A 15,572-nucleotide genomic window follows, 5' to 3' on the forward strand; every position below is an offset into this window, starting at 1 on the left:
AGGAGTGGCAGTTTCTAGTTTTTCCCCACACGTGGGAGATTACCACATTAATAATTATGGGGAGGCACTGAAAGGGCTTTAGAGACAGAAGATCTATTTCATTTTTACAACTGGTCAAGTTCTCTGCAAGCTGCTGAGTTCCTCCAGATGAGCTTATAGGAGGAAAACAACAAAGGTTTCACCATTTAGAAGCCAGCAAGGTGGGCTGGGTACAGAGAAACCCTGAATAAGCAGGGAGGAGGGGAAAGAACAGGATCAAACCAGCTTTGCCTTAAAAACAGAAAATAATTACAGTTCAACCTTTAAAGGGAGAGTTTCCATCAATGAGCAGTCTCACAGCCCCAGGAGAAGCCTATAGGCAGGGGAGGTGGGGAGATATATTTTCAAGAACTCACTCTCTTCTCTTCAGAGTCAGATTTTGGGGGGAGGGAAGATTAAAACAACTCAATCACTTAGGAGCATCTTGGGCTAGCCCCTGACCCACAACAGTGTCTTTATTGTGCAAGATTAAGACACAGAATATCAACAACAATGGTCATAAATACCACTGCAGTGTGGGAATGCCCTCAAACCTACACAAACCCTCCCTTGAGACCCCTCTTCACCCCTCCCCACACAAAAGCCAGACTGCTCCCTCCCCCCATAAAACCAGCAAGAGCTTCCTTGCACTTCCTGTAAACAAAGGGGTATTTCTTCACACACCCCACACAAGTGGGGCTCTTCACCAACCTCCCCCATTATATCAGGGAGAATTTCCTTCCTTTCCCTCTCTATCACCATCAAAAAATATAAATGCACTTCCACCCCCACCATACAAGTGAAGATTGCTGCTTTCCCCTCCCTGCAGACCCCTCCTCAATAAGTGGGAGTTTCTTCATAAGTAGTATTATGAATAAGGCATTTGTTCACAGCTCCTTCTCCAGAAAGGTGGGGCAAGCCTCCCCTTTTATCCACAGGGAGTTGCCCCCCCCATACACACCCTCTTAATAATATGAAGCATTTCTCCCCAGACAAACTGCTCTCCCCCACATCAGCAGGATTTCTCTCATACCTCCCCTTCTGTTAACAATAAAGTCAAGACTTCCCTCTACCCAGGTGGAATTCTCCCTTTCAGTTTCCCAGTGGAAATATTCCCACACTACCCCACATCATCATTACTAGTGGATAATCATAAATTAGGTATTTCCTCCTCACATCGTTCCCCCCGCCCCCATCATCTTCATTCATACTTTATATATTATTCTTTCCAACCTCAGCCCAGCATCCCTGCAGTGGGCATTGCTGGTGTCCGATTTGTGAGCCTTTGGGGGACAGGGAACCCTACTTAAGGAAACCGCATCAAGACTCTTTGTTGAGAAGCAGCATATAAATATCTGTCCTTGCAATTCTAGTGGTGGACAGGCGTTCTTCCCTTCCCACTCCCCAGGCCACACCTTACAAATGAGACTGCTCCCACCTTCCTCTAGCCCCTAAAAATCAGTGGTTAGTTCCTCATGGACAGGCTCAGCTCCAAAAGGGGGCATAGGTTTGTTGAGAGTGTTTGTGTGGAACACACCATCACTGCTGTTCCAGAAATCTAATGTGTAGGATTCTAGCGGCTTGCCCACCCAGAAATGCACATGGCCCCTTCTGTAGCCCCCTGGTGCCACCACTGCTCATATAACCCTACCCATAACAGTCAAGCCAGAATTCCATTTCCTCACTTCCTCCCCCACCAGGCCCCCATTATACTAAGGGAGCAATGCCACCCCATTCCTCCCCCCCCCTCTTATCATGACTGTTATCAGTAATGTGTGTGCATGCACACATGTGGGGTGATCTCGTGTGTTTTAGGAGTTTGTCCTCAAAGTTTTAATAATGTTGTGAGCCACCCAGAGGACAATTTGTTATGAGGTGGCTAACAAATAAAGAGGAGGAGGATCAAGAATAGTAAGTTGGAGTCAGGCACTTCTCTTCATTCCCATGGGGGACTCTTGCCCTCCCCCCAATAACACTACCAGGAACTTCCTCACCATTTCCCCATTATTACCATCAATATAACACTTAACACAGGAATCTCCCAGCAGCGGTCAACCATTTAAAGCACAGTAAAGTTTAATTAAATAAAGAAAGCTTGATTTTTTTAAATTGCTTCTACCAATTGATTTATTTGACATTTTATATCCCACTCTTCCTCCAAGGAGCCCAGAGCAGTGTACTACATACTTAGGATTCTCCTCACAACAACCCTGAGGTAGATTGGGCTGAGATTATGAAGCAGGCATTTCTTGTCACCTCATTCTCTTCCATCCACGTGGGACTTTTTCTTCCTCACCCCACCCATACCAGCGGGAATCTCCTCAGTTACAGTTTTATTTACCCCTGCTAACTGGGCAAAGAGGCGTTTTTAACATGGTAACTCTCTTTATTTAGCAGGGGGGCATAACTGGCCCTATCCACCTCCAGCAACTGTTGCTGGTGTCTATCTAATGTTTCTTTTAGATTGTGAGCCCTTTGGGGACAGAGCTATCTTACTTATTTCTCCATGTAAACCGCTTTGGAAACTTTTGTAGAAAAGTGCTATATAGGAACATAAAAAACAGCCATGCTGGATCAGGCCCACAGCCTATCTAGTCCAGCATCCTGTTTCACCCAGTGGCCCCCCAGATGCCTCTGGAGAGCCCACAGGCAAGAGTAGAGGGCATGCCCTCTCGCCTGCTGTTACTGCCCTGCAGCTAGTATTGAGAGGCACCGTGCCTCTGAGGCTGGAGATGGCCTAGAGCCACCAGACTAGCAACCATTGATGGACCGGTCCTCCATAAATCTGTCTAAGCCCCTTTTAAAGCCATCCAAGCTGGTGGTCATCACCACATCCCGTGGCAAAGAATTGCATAGATTAATTATGCACTGTGTGAAAAGGTACTTCCGCTTGTCGGTCCTAAACTTCCCAACCTTCAGTTTCATGGGCTGACCCCTGGTTCTAGTGTTGTGAGAGAGGGAGAAAGATTTCTCTCTGTCCACCATCTCCACTCCATCCATCATCTGATACAACTTGATCACGTGTCCCCTTAGTCACCTCTTTTCCAGGTTAAAGAGACACAGATGCTGTAGCCCAGCCTCAAAAGGAAGGTGCTGCAGGCCCCCATTCACCTTAGTTGCCCTCTTCTGTACCTTTCCCAGTTCTACAATGTCCTGCCTAAGATACGGTGAATAAAGCTGTACGCAGGTACTCCAGATGTGGCTACACTACAGATTTGTACAAGGGCATTATAATATTAGTGTGTTTATTTTCCATCCCCTTCCAACCAATAAATATTGGTGGTCATAACTTATTTAAATGTATTTCTACTCCACCCAATTACTACTCAACTACTGCTGGAGCAGCTCGCAACACGGATCAAGGAGATAACAAGGTGAAGTAGAAGATGAACAAAATCAAACAAGAGTTAGAAGACCAGGCTAAGGCCACCTTTAAGGTTCATCTTTAGAACCACAGATTTATTTATTTTTAGTTTCAACTTAAGAGTTTAGTTTTAACTTATTAATAAGTTAATTTTAGTTTCAACTTATTAATAAGGAGGCCAGAAATGATTGACTGATTCCTCCATATACCATGGGTGGTGTAGTGGTTAGAGTGCTGGACTAGGGCTGGGGACACCCGAGTTCAAATTCCCATTCAGCCATGAGACTTGCTGGGTGATTCTCGGCCAGTCACGTCTCTCTCAGCCTAACCTACTTCACAGGGTTGTTGTGTGAGGAGAAGCTTAAGTATGTAGCACACCGTTCTGGGCTCCTTGGAGGAAGAGCAGGATAGAAAATGTTAATAAATAAATAAATAAATAAATAAATATAAGGGGTTGACCCATTTCCTAACACAGGACTCTGCAGGCAGGGCACAAAACCACTGGAGAGGCAGCACAAATGAAGCAGCTGAAATAAGAACAGGACAATTCGACCATTATTAAAATAGGTTTTCTGATTCTCTTCCTCCACCTTGAAATGTTGCTAAGAAGCCGGGAGCGGGCTTTGCTCCACTTCTCTCCCCGCCACGGCCACGCCACGCCTTACCTGCCCCAGAGGCGCCCCGGCAGGCGCAGAGGACGAGGAGAAGGCCGCCCAGCACCGCCGCCGCGCACCCAGCGCCCATGATGTCGCCGCGCCGCTCGACTCTTCTTCTGCCCGCTCGCTCGGCGCCACGGGCGCTCCTCGGGCCGTTCCGGAGCTGCGGCGCCAGCCAATCGCTACCCTCGGGCGGCGCGCGCTCAAGCACACAGCCCGCCCCCCGCCTCTCATTGGGCGAAGCGGGCCTGAAGGGCGCGCGGGCGGGGCAATCAGGGAGGAGGGAGAGGAAGGTGGGCCTGGCCGCAGGCTCGCCGGCGACTGGGCGGGGAGACGTGAGATCCAGGAGGGGGGACCAATGGGAGGAGGCTGGGTGGGGAGGGGAGGGGCGCGGTTCGACGACGACGAGCGAGCGAACGTTGAGGAGAGAAAGGAGGGCGTTTGACGGACAGAGCGGGACACCAATCGGGGGAGGGACTCAGAGGCGAGGAGGGCGGGCTGTGAGGTCACCCGGTCTCCCTTTTTCAAACCGGGCAATCGCTACGTCTCCGCTCTTCTTGAAGGGGCCGCCAGCAAAATGGGTGGGCCTTTGAACCATCAGAGGCTGCGGCCTACGGGCCAATCACAATCCAAAGTGCTCCCCGCGGAGCCCGGCCTTCTCGGCCCTGGCTTCCCTTTGCGCTGGGCCACGCCCCCGGCCGCTGACGTAGTTGGCGCCACGGAAGCTGCGGAGGGACACGCGACCTTCAAAGGCATTACGGTGACCTCTTAGGGTTAGGAGGTAGCTGCAGGCCATTCACTTGCGCGGGGGGGGGGGCCCCCGAGGGGCACACCCTCAAGGAGGACTTGAACAGAATGATGAAGAAACAACAAGCTATATTGCTCCAGTTCAGTGGAAAGGCGCTTCAGAAACTAAACACACACAAAACACCCCACAAAAAGGGTTGCACTAGATATAGGTTACCATTCTCTGCCCCTTACAGGCAGAGATGCTCCTAGGTAATTTTGTAGCCTGGACCAAAAGGCCTTTGGGGGTCCCCCGCCCGCTGCAAATTTAGCACCAACCCCCCCCCCCCCACAGACCAGGGCAGGGCTGCACAACTCAGATGCCCTACTGGGCCGGAATCATCCCCAACGGCACTCAGGGGCCAAGGTCAATTTTTAGCACATTACCTTGAAATTTAAAACATTAGTTACTTGAGGACCCATCGTTTCAACCAAGGATAGTAGCCAGAAAAGAGGTCCTGTCCCTCCTCAAAGGGTGGGTCCCCTGCAGTGCATGCCAGCCCCAAACACATGCCAAGTCCTCTCCCTAAATTGTTGCTTTCAGGCTGCAATCCTAGGCAGGCATACATGGGAGTAAGCCTCACTGGGAACACCATGGGACATATTTATGACAAAACATGCATAGGATGGTGCTATAAGGCAGTTTCCAGCACCTGTGTTGCTGCAGGATACCTGGGGGTCAGTAAGGCCCTCAGGCCTTATGTTGTGCTGGCCTGCCCTATACACATACACACACACACACACACTGACACATGCAGTATTGTTAACACGTGGATTCTTGATAGCACAAACAGCAACTGAACGCGCAAGAATTTAAGAATGTAAGAAAGGTATATTTATGCAAATATGCATTAGCAGACAAATTCCGGCACACAACAACATATTCCCATCCCACACATTTCTTTCCCCCCTCCCCCCTCTGTCTCTGAAGCAGAGGTCATGCTCGGCCAGCCGGCACAAGTCACAGTCATGCTTGGCCGCCTGGTGCAGAGTGGGCCTGGGGCAACCACACCCAGGATAGACTAAAGAGGATTTAGCTCCCACACCGGAGGGGGCAAAATCCCAAGGTAAGAGCATCGCTGCTTACAAGACACCGCTTGTCCCTTCTTTTCAGCTGTTTATTTTATTTATTCGATTTCTATACTGCCCTTCCAAAAAAGGCTTAGGGCAGTTTACACAGAGAAAGGTGCCTCTTGGCCAAGTTAGCAGGGGCTAATGGGAAGAACCTAAGGCTCGGATCAAACCCCTTGTTTTCACTAACAAGGAAATAATTAATGGACTCCAACCAGTATTCCCTGTAATGGGATGAGAACGGAATGAGTTTTGTTCTGGGCGGCAGTATCAAGGCAGTGTGTGCACCTGTGCATTATTATGTGACACTAAAGATACTCCCCACCCCCACATACACTATAAATATGGAAGGAAAGAAGTGTATTTTACAATTTTACAATTCTATTCTATTTATTCCTTCACTTCACATTTACATATAACAACACACTTATTTAACATATTTTTATACCGTCCAAAACTTAAGTCTCTGGGCAGTTTACAGGAAGATTAAAACAAAAGTAAAACGTTAGTTAAAAACAAAAACGAAACAAGAAATTCAAAACACAACAATTTAAAATTTTAAAACAATATTCTAAAAACAACATTAAAACAATTAAAACAATATCAATTAAAAGCCTGGGTGAACAGATGAGTCTTTAAAGACTGTTTAAAAGCTGTCAGAGATGGGGAGGCTCTTATTTCGCCAGGGAGCACATTCCAAAGCCTCAGGGCAGCAACGGAGAAGGCCTGCCCCTGAGTAGCCACCAGATGAGCCAGTGGCAATTGCAGATGGACCTTTCCTGATGACCTCAATGGGCGGTGGGGTTCATGACGAAGAAGACGTTTTCTTAAATACCCAGGGCCCAAGCTGTTTAGGGCTTTATAGGTTATGCCCAACACCTTGTATTTTGCCCGGAAACATATCGGCAGCCAGTGTAACTCCTTCAATACGAGAGTAATATGGTCTCTCCTAGATGACCAAGAGACCAACCTGGCTACCGCATTCTGGACCAATGGTAGTTTCAAGACTACATACAAATAGCTGACATATCAGCAGAAGCTGATAAAAAACACTCCTGGCCACCACCATGGAAGATTAGAAACAGGTCTGTAATTAGCTAACTCTGAAGGATCCAGTGTAGTTCTCTTCAAAAGTGGTCTAATAATAGTCTCCTTAAGACAAGGAGGCATCCTGCCCTTCCTCAGAGAAGCATTTATTATATTTACCAGACCCTCTGATAATATGATTATCAGATGAGATAAGCCATGTTGGACAAGGGTCAAAAGAACAGGTCATAGGGTGCACAGTCCGAAGCAGTTTGTCCACTTCCTGAGGAGTCACAAACTGAAAATGATCCAATCCAAATCCATGAGAGGAGTTGCTGGACACCTCCACAGTAGACTCTGCAGTAACTGTAGAATGCCGCTCAGCCCGAATCTCAGAGATTTTATCTGCAAAAGAGTCATTAAAAATATTACAGCGAGTGACCGATGGTTCCAAATTTAAATTCAAGGGGGAGGGAGTTCATACTGTTGGAGATAAAGTTCCAGTGCATCGACCTTTTGCACCAACTATCCTAATGACTGCTAGGGGCATGGGGAGTAGAGACAGTGAGTAAGGGTCTCCCTTACTGTTCTACCTGTCTCTGCTCTATGACCCCTGATCTTCCACACTTCCTGTGCTGATTCACAATCCTTCATTTCCTCGTAGAGAACAGATGGAAACATAAGCCTCCTCCCTCCTTACCTATTCATTATGCAGTCCTTTAGATTAGGATTAGGTCTTTCCTATCCAAGTGTACTTCACCAATAAATACTTAGTATTCAGATCTACAAGAATCTCCATGTGTTTTCTCTAACTAGCAGCAACTACTAAACCATCCTCTACTACCTACTCTGTAACTGGAGTGTGTGCTCATTCCTCAGTGCTCTGCTGTTTTACCTACTGGGGGTAAAAATTAACAAACCCCAACACATACGAGCTCCCTCACAACCCTAGACTACTCAGCTGGACGTGAATTTGCAGAAGCAATGTGGGCATAGGAAGCTGCCATATACAGTACTGAGTCAGACCATCTAGCTCACTATTGTCTTCACAGACTGGCAGCGGCTTCTCCAAGGTTGCAGGCAGGAAACTCTCTCAGCCCTATCTTGGAGAAGCCAGGGAGGGAACTTGAAACCTTCTGCTCTTCCCAGAGCGACTTCATCCCCTGAGGTGAATATCTTGCAGTGCTCACACATCAAGTCTCCCATTCAGATGCAGCCAGGTCAGACCCTGCTTAGCTATGGGGACAAGTCATGCTTGCTACCACAAGACCAGCTCTCCTCCCATAACCACTTTCTTTGCTGCCTGCACTGCCAGAGTATAAGTATTCAAATGCGCTCTGTGTTGTGCCTGATCAGACTCGCACCAAGTTTTCCTCCACTTGCGCTCTAATCGTCTACCTTGCCACTTCAGCTCCCGTAACTCATCCGAATACCATGGGGCTGTCTTTAAGGCAGGTTGGAGAGGAAGCTTAGGAGTGATTGTGTCTACTGCTCTAGTAAGTTAATTATTCCATCTTTGTATCAGAGCATCAACAGAATCATTAGCAGAGCCAACCCTAAACCTTTCCAAGTCTTCTTGGAATCCTATTGGATCCAATAACCTCCTTGAGTGGGCCAATCTAATAGGCCCTTCACCCCTACAGAGGTGAGTCCTGGCTGTAAGTTCAACCTTAACCAGATGGTGATCCATCCATGACAGTGGGGAGATGACAGGGGTCCCCACCCACAGAACACCACCCTGAGCAGAGCAAAAGATCAAATCAAGTGTGTGATCAGCATCATGTGTGGGACCATCATGTGAGTCATTTACACACTCTTCAGAACCAAGTCAAATCCAAGTCATTTACACACACCTCAGAACCATAGAAGTGACAAGAGTTTATGTTCTAAATCAGAGTTTCTTAACCTTGGGCCCCCAGATGATGATGGACTACAACTCCCATCATCCTCAGCCACAAAGGCCATGTCTGGGGATGATGGGAGTTGTAGTCCAACAACATCTGGGGGCCCAAGGTTAAGAAACCCTGTTCTAAACTGTCTGGAACAATTGAAGACTAGCAAATCGCCAGGGCCAGACGACATCCATCCAAAAGTCCTTAAAGAACTCAAATGTGAAATTGCTGACCTTGCAAAAATATATAACTTATCCCTGCAATCAGGCTCTGTATCCGAGGACTGGAAAGTAGCCAATGTAATACCGATTTTCAAAAAGGGATCCATGGGCGATCCGGGAAATTAAACGCCGGTTAGCTTAACATCCATTCCAGGCAAATTGATGGAAAGCATCCTCAAGGATAAAATTGTAAAGCACATTGAAGAACAGGCCCTGCTGGAAGAGAACCAGCGTGGCTTCCGCAAAGGTAAATCTTGCCTCACAAACCTTTTGGAGTTCTTTGAGAGTGTAAACAAGTGTGTGGATCAAGGTGATCCAGTGGACATAGTATACCTGGACTTCCAAAAAAACATTCAACAAAGTTCCTCAGCAAAGACTCTTGAGGAAACAGCAGTCATGGGATAAGGGGACAAGTACATGTATGGATTGCTAACTGGTTGAAGAACAGGAAACAGAGGGTAGGTATAAATGGAGAGTTTTCACAATGGAGGGAAGTAAGAAGTGGGGTCCCTCAGGGATCTGTACTGGGGCCAGTGCTTTTTAATTTATTCATAAATGATCTAGAAGCAGGGGTAAGCCGTGAGGTGGCCAAATTTGCTGTTGATACCAAACTCTTTTGGGTAGTTAAATCCAAAACAGATTGTGAGGAGCTCCAAAAGGAGATCTCCAAACTGGGGGAGTGGTCAACAAAATGGCCAATGCAGTTCAGTGTTGGCAAGTGCAAAGTGATGCACATTGGGACGAAAAAACCCAACTTCAAGTATACGCTGATGGAATCTGAGCTGTTGGTGACTGACCAGGAAAGGGATCTTGGGGTCATGGTGGACAGCTCGTTGAAAGTATCGACTCAATGTGCGGCAGCTGTGAAAAAGGCCAATTCCATGCTAGGGATCATTAGGAAGGGGATTGAAAATAAAATGCTAATATTATAATGCCCTTATACAAAACGTTAGTGCGATCACACTTGGAGTACTGTGTACAATTCTGGTCACCACATCTAAAAAAGGACATTGTAGAACTGTAAAAGGTGCAGAAGAGGGCAACCAAGATGCTCAGGGGCCTAGAGCACCTTTCTTATGAGGCAAGGCTACAACACCTGGGGCTTTTTAGTTTAGAAAAAAATATGACGGCGGGGAGACACTATACAGGTCTATAAAATAATGCATGGAGTGGAGAAAATGGATAGAGAGAAATTCTTCTCCCTCTCACATCATACTAGAACTGGAGGTCATCATATGAAATTGATTGCCAGGAAATCTAGGACCAACAAACGGAAGTACTTTTTCACACAATACGTAATCAACTTGTGGAATTCTCTGCCACAAGATGTGGTGACAGCCAACAATCTGGATGGCTTTAAGAGGGGTTTGGATCACTTCATGAAGGAGAGGTCTATCATCAGCTACTAGTCCTAGGGCTATAGGCCACCTCCAGCCTCAAAGGCAGGATGCCATTGAGTACCAGTTGCAGGGGAGTAACAGCAGGAGAGAGGGCATGCCCTCAACTCCTGTCTGAGGCTTCCAGCGGCATCTGGTGGGCCACTGTGCGAAACAGGATGCTGGACTAGATGGGCCTTGTTGGGCCTGATCCAGCAGGGCTGTTCTTATGCTCACGGCAGCTTTATTGCAGTATTTCATACTAGTTGACCTAGCACAGATCATCTGCACCCCTCATTATCCACCCCCAGCCCCATTTCGTTTTCCCCGCTGCTTCTCCTGGCTGCCAGGCCATCTTTCCTTTTGGCCGGCCGGTGGGCCGGAGAGGGAGAACTCTACCCTCTCTGCCACCCACCTGCTGGCCGCCTTCTTCCACCTGGTGGGCTGGGCCATCTCCTTTTGGCCGGCAGGCGGGCTGGACAGAGAGGCTGCGCTGCCCTCCCTGCTTCCATAGTTTTTTTGCCCACCCTCTGCTTTCTCTGCCTGGCGGCGGCTGTTCACCACCATTCTTTCCTCGCCAGCTGGCCAACTGCTGCCACCACTTTCTTGCCCATACCCGTGGCTATCTGCCAGCTGCCTGCAAACTCCCGCAAGAGCTGTCATGCACATTCTTATGTTCTTATCATAACTTAGCATTATCCAGGTGTCAGGGTTGTGAAAATCATGCAAGCAATGACCACTAGCAAGGACCCCCAATGCGTGAAACCAAGCCAGCGTGGTGTAGTGGTTAGAATGCTGGACTAGGACCGGGGTGACCTGAGTTCAAATCCCCATTCAGCCATGAAGCCGCTGGGAGAGATCATCAGGGGATTTGGAGCTGGGTGTTACCAGTATGCTGATGACACCCAGATCTACTTCTCCATGTCAACTTCTTCAGGAGTTGGCATATCCTCCCTAAATGCCTGCCTGGAAGCAGTAATGGGTGGATGAGGGAGAATAAATTGAAGCTGAATCCAGATAAGACGGAGGTACTTATTGTGCGGGGTCGGAACTCTAGAGACGATTCTGATCTGCCTGTTCAAGACGGGGTCACACTTCCCCAAAAGGAACAGGTTCACAGTCTGGGAGTACTTCTGGATCAACATCTCTCCTTGGTTTCTCAGGTTGAGGCGGTGGCCAGGGGTGCTTTCTATCAGCTCCGGCTGATACGCCAGCTGCACCCGTTTCTCGAGATAAATGACCTCAAAACAGTGGTACATTTGCTGGTAACCTCCAGACTGGACTTCTGTAATGCGCTCTACGTGGGGCTGCCTTTGTACGTAGTCCGGAAACTTCAGTTGGTCCAGAATGCGGCAGCCAGGCTGGTCTCTGGGTCATCTCAGAGAGACCACATTACTCCTTTGTTGATGGAGTTACACTGGCTGCCAATAGGTTTCCGGGCAAAAGCTGAGTTATAACTTATAAAGCCCTAAACAGCTTAGGCCCTGGGTATTTAAGAGAGCATATTCTTCACTATGAGCCCCACCGGCTGTTGAGGTCACTTGAGGAGGTCCGTCTCCAGTTGCCACCAACTCGTTTGGTGGCTACACAGAGACGGGCCTTCTCGGCTGCTGCCCCGAGATTGTGGAATGCACTCCCTCTAGAGATACGATCCTCCCCATCTCTAGCAATTTTCAGAAAACACGTCTCTTCAGCTAGGCTTCCTCAGCTTTTTAAAACTTGTTTTTAATTTGTTCTGATTATTTAATTGTTGTTTTATGATGATTTTAATTATTAATCATTGTTTTATGCTTTAAAATTTTTAATTATTAACTGATTTTAATGGTGTTTTAATGTAAACCGTCCTGAGCCTTTTGGAAGGGCAGTATAAAAGTTTTAATAAATAAATAAATAATAAATAAATAAACGAGCTGGGTGACTCTGGGCCAGTCACTTCTCTCTCAGCCTAACCTACTTCACAGGGTTGTTGTGAAAGAGAAACTCAAGTATGTATTACACCGCTCTGGGCTCCTTGGAGGAAGAGCGGGATATAGATGTATGTATAGATGTATGTATGTATGCATGCATGCATATTAAATAAATAAATAAATACATACATACATACATACATACATAAAGTTTACAGGCTAACCAGTTAACTGTTGATCGCTTTTAGCAGTTTTAACATTGTGTTAAACTTTAAATTGTTATAATTCCATTTTAATGTGTACTGTTTTTATTGTAAACCACCGAGAGACAGAAGTTTGAGGAGGTATATAAATCTGCTAAATGAATAAAAACACGCGAACACAACACTTCCCCTTCTAGAAAATAAAATGACATCACATCCAGTTTGGCTAACCATGGCTATTTCAATATGCAACATAAGGGAGCTGCCATATACTGAGTCAGACCCTTGGTCCATTGAGCCCAGTATTATGTATTTAACATTAACATTATTGCCTACACAGGCTGGCAGCGGCTTCTCCAAGGTTGCAGGCAGGAGTCTTTCTCAGCCCTGTCTTGGAGATGCTGCCAGGGAGGGAACTGGGAACCTAGATGCTCTTCCCAGAGCAGCCCCATCCCCTTAGGGGGAATATCTTTGTGCTCACATGTAGCCTCCCATTCAAATGCAAACCAGGCCAGACCCTGCTTAGCTAAGGGGACAATTCATGCTTGCTACCACAAGAGCAGCAATCCAAGTTGTAACGTTGTAAGTTTAAGTTGGACGTGGTAAAAAAAAAACTCAGGCTCCCAATTACTCCTACATCCTCCCCTGCTTGTGTCCCTTATTCGGACAGTGTGATGTTGGCAACCCTAACTAGGTACATTTGTCTATCTCATCCAGTCATCTAGAATTTGTCCTTCTAGGGGGTTCTTGGCGGCAACACCACACATGCTCCAAAGAAGGCAGCTCATCCACCAGCAAGAAGTGAAGAAGGGAGAGCATCTGGTCAGTTCATGGTACAGGAACGCTCGCAAGCTGAAAGCCCATTTTACTAGTAAAAATATAATTCTAACATTTGTGCGTGGGGTTAGACAGCCCAGCGACATAGGTGAAAACTATAGCATACAGCTGGTCACGTGGGACAGGGCCTTCTTGGTTATTGCCCCCAGGCTTTGGAATGCTCTCCGGCACGCTTTCCGGTTTACACACTAGACAGGGGTACAATGCTTCGACTTGGCTGGATCGTATTGAAAAACGATCCCTAGAATCTCAAATGGGAAAAATACAGGTATTTTACTGCAACGGACTCGCAACACTCTAGTGCTAACACACAAAGATAAAATCCGATGGAAGGCATCGGAAATGTGAACACCTTGCTGTCAGCGCAGGCGCTGTGGTGTCACAACCTAGGAAGGAAGTGCAGATCCGTAGTGACACTGGTAGAGCTTAATCTGGAAAACACCCTGGTGGGTCTCTGATCCTGTCTCCAGCACAGATTTTAGCAAGCAACGCCAATATGGGCTTTTTACCCAGGCTTTTATATGAGTGTGTTTGTTGCTGCTGCTCTGTATTTTAGGTTCTTATTGTTTTTTAAAACTTAAGAGTTGTATTTTTATATCCCAATCTATTTTTTTTTAAATGATGTACCTGTTTTTATAGTCTTATATTGTTTTAAAATGTTTTGTAAACCACCTTGAGATTGTTTTCATGAAAGGTGGTATAAAAACCGAACGATGAAATAAAGAACTAAACAAGGCCACAGAGATTACTTCTTGCATTTCAATAGTTTTCTGGGCCTGGAGCTTCCACTTCTGGTTTCTTTCTTTATACCCAACCTACCTGTGCTGTATGCAGAGAGGCAGACACGCTGCTATTAAGGACAACCCTTTACACATTTGATCGGGAGCTGATGCAAGGTAATGGATCCGCTACATATTCAGGAGTACATGCAAACTTTGCAAATCAAGCTGGCAGTTTGAGATGAGCCCCCTGTGGTCTCTCCTCCAGAGGAAAACAAGCAAGCTGTTTGGTGGACCAGGGAGCAACAGGGTAAAAGAGGGCAAACCCATTCATACCCTAATTTTGGGAGCTGCTTCCCGGGGAATTCAGTGAGCCGCAGGTGGAAAGGGAACATTAAACCAAAAGGAAGCTTTTTTTCATTCATTTTTAAAAAGTGTTTGCAAACTTTTAAAAATGTCCATTGCGGTCGTCTCTGGAGGTCCATCTCCAGTTGCCACCAGTTTGTCTGGTGGCCACACGGAGACGGGCCTTCTCGGTTGTTGCCCCGAGACTATGGAATGCGCTCCCTGGTGAGATACGATCCTCCCCATCTCTGACAATTTTTTAAAAAATATTTTAAAACCCATCTTTTTACTCAGGCTTTTTCAGCTTCTTAATAATGTATAGGTTTTTAATTCTGTGATTGATTTTTAAATGGTTAGTTTTTAATTGCTTTTAGGTGTTTTTAACTGTTTTATCATTGTGAAACGCCAAGAGACATGAGTGTGGGGCGGTATAAAAGCGAAATAAATAAATAAATAAAACCTGACCCACCTTAAATGTCATGAAGGGGTCAGAAAGACAGAGTTCCCCAGAACGCCTTGTCATGCACAACAATGGAGCAGAAACAAAGTGTCCTGTTGAAGAAACCCCAGGGTCTGCCATGCGTCTTGTCCACCACTGCGGATTTTAACAGGGTTCCAACGTGCCCAAGTCGGTTTTCCTTTTGTTTCGCCAGACAGTCCATCTGAAGCAGAGTCCCGAAGAACTCAGAAGCTTGCTACCCATCCCAATTGCAGATCCCGGTCTGAGTTCAATCTTTGCTTACACGTCTCTCTGAAAAGCCTCTGCTTGGTCAACCCAAGAACAAGGCAAAGTATCTGCTGATGGAGACAAGGGCTTACGGGAGGGGCAGGGAACCTTGGCTCTCCAGCTGTTGTTGAACTACAACTCCCATCATTCCCAGCCACAATAAGTTACAGTCTCTCTGTTCACCCTCCTTTGAAATTCTTTCCAGCCTGATTTAGAACTGAGGAATTGGGAGTGGGGCAACAGATGAATTTGAAAAGGGGGCGTGCCCGAGGGAGGTAATGTCACTCCCCAAAATCGCAATGGAGAATCCTAAAACAAGCAGACTTCCTAGGAATATTTTTTCTCAGAAATCCAGGGGTCAGGTAGGCGTCTGCACGGCACTTCCTTTCCAAAATCCTTTATTAAATAAATTCAAAACTAGGAG

General features: G+C 46.8%; 1 protein-coding gene across 1 annotated transcript in view; it reads right to left on the minus strand.

Annotated features, from left to right (window-relative positions):
• Positions 1–10,977, minus strand: part of BSG (basigin (Ok blood group)) — a 33,375-nt gene extending 22,398 nt beyond the window's left edge. The window contains exons 1-3 of the mRNA XM_053293202.1: positions 10,826–10,977; positions 4,665–4,763; positions 4,048–4,286 (exon numbers count right to left, since the gene is read on the minus strand). Of these exons, the coding sequence (XP_053149177.1) occupies positions 4,048–4,286; positions 4,665–4,763; positions 10,826–10,977 (490 nt within the window). The remainder of the gene's footprint in view (positions 1–4,047; positions 4,287–4,664; positions 4,764–10,825) is intronic.
• Between the last annotated feature and the right edge of the window lie 4,595 nt (positions 10,978–15,572).

Source organism: Hemicordylus capensis, chromosome 2 (assembly GCF_027244095.1).
Source record: "Hemicordylus capensis ecotype Gifberg chromosome 2, rHemCap1.1.pri, whole genome shotgun sequence".
Lineage (NCBI taxonomy): Eukaryota > Metazoa > Chordata > Lepidosauria > Squamata > Cordylidae > Hemicordylus > Hemicordylus capensis.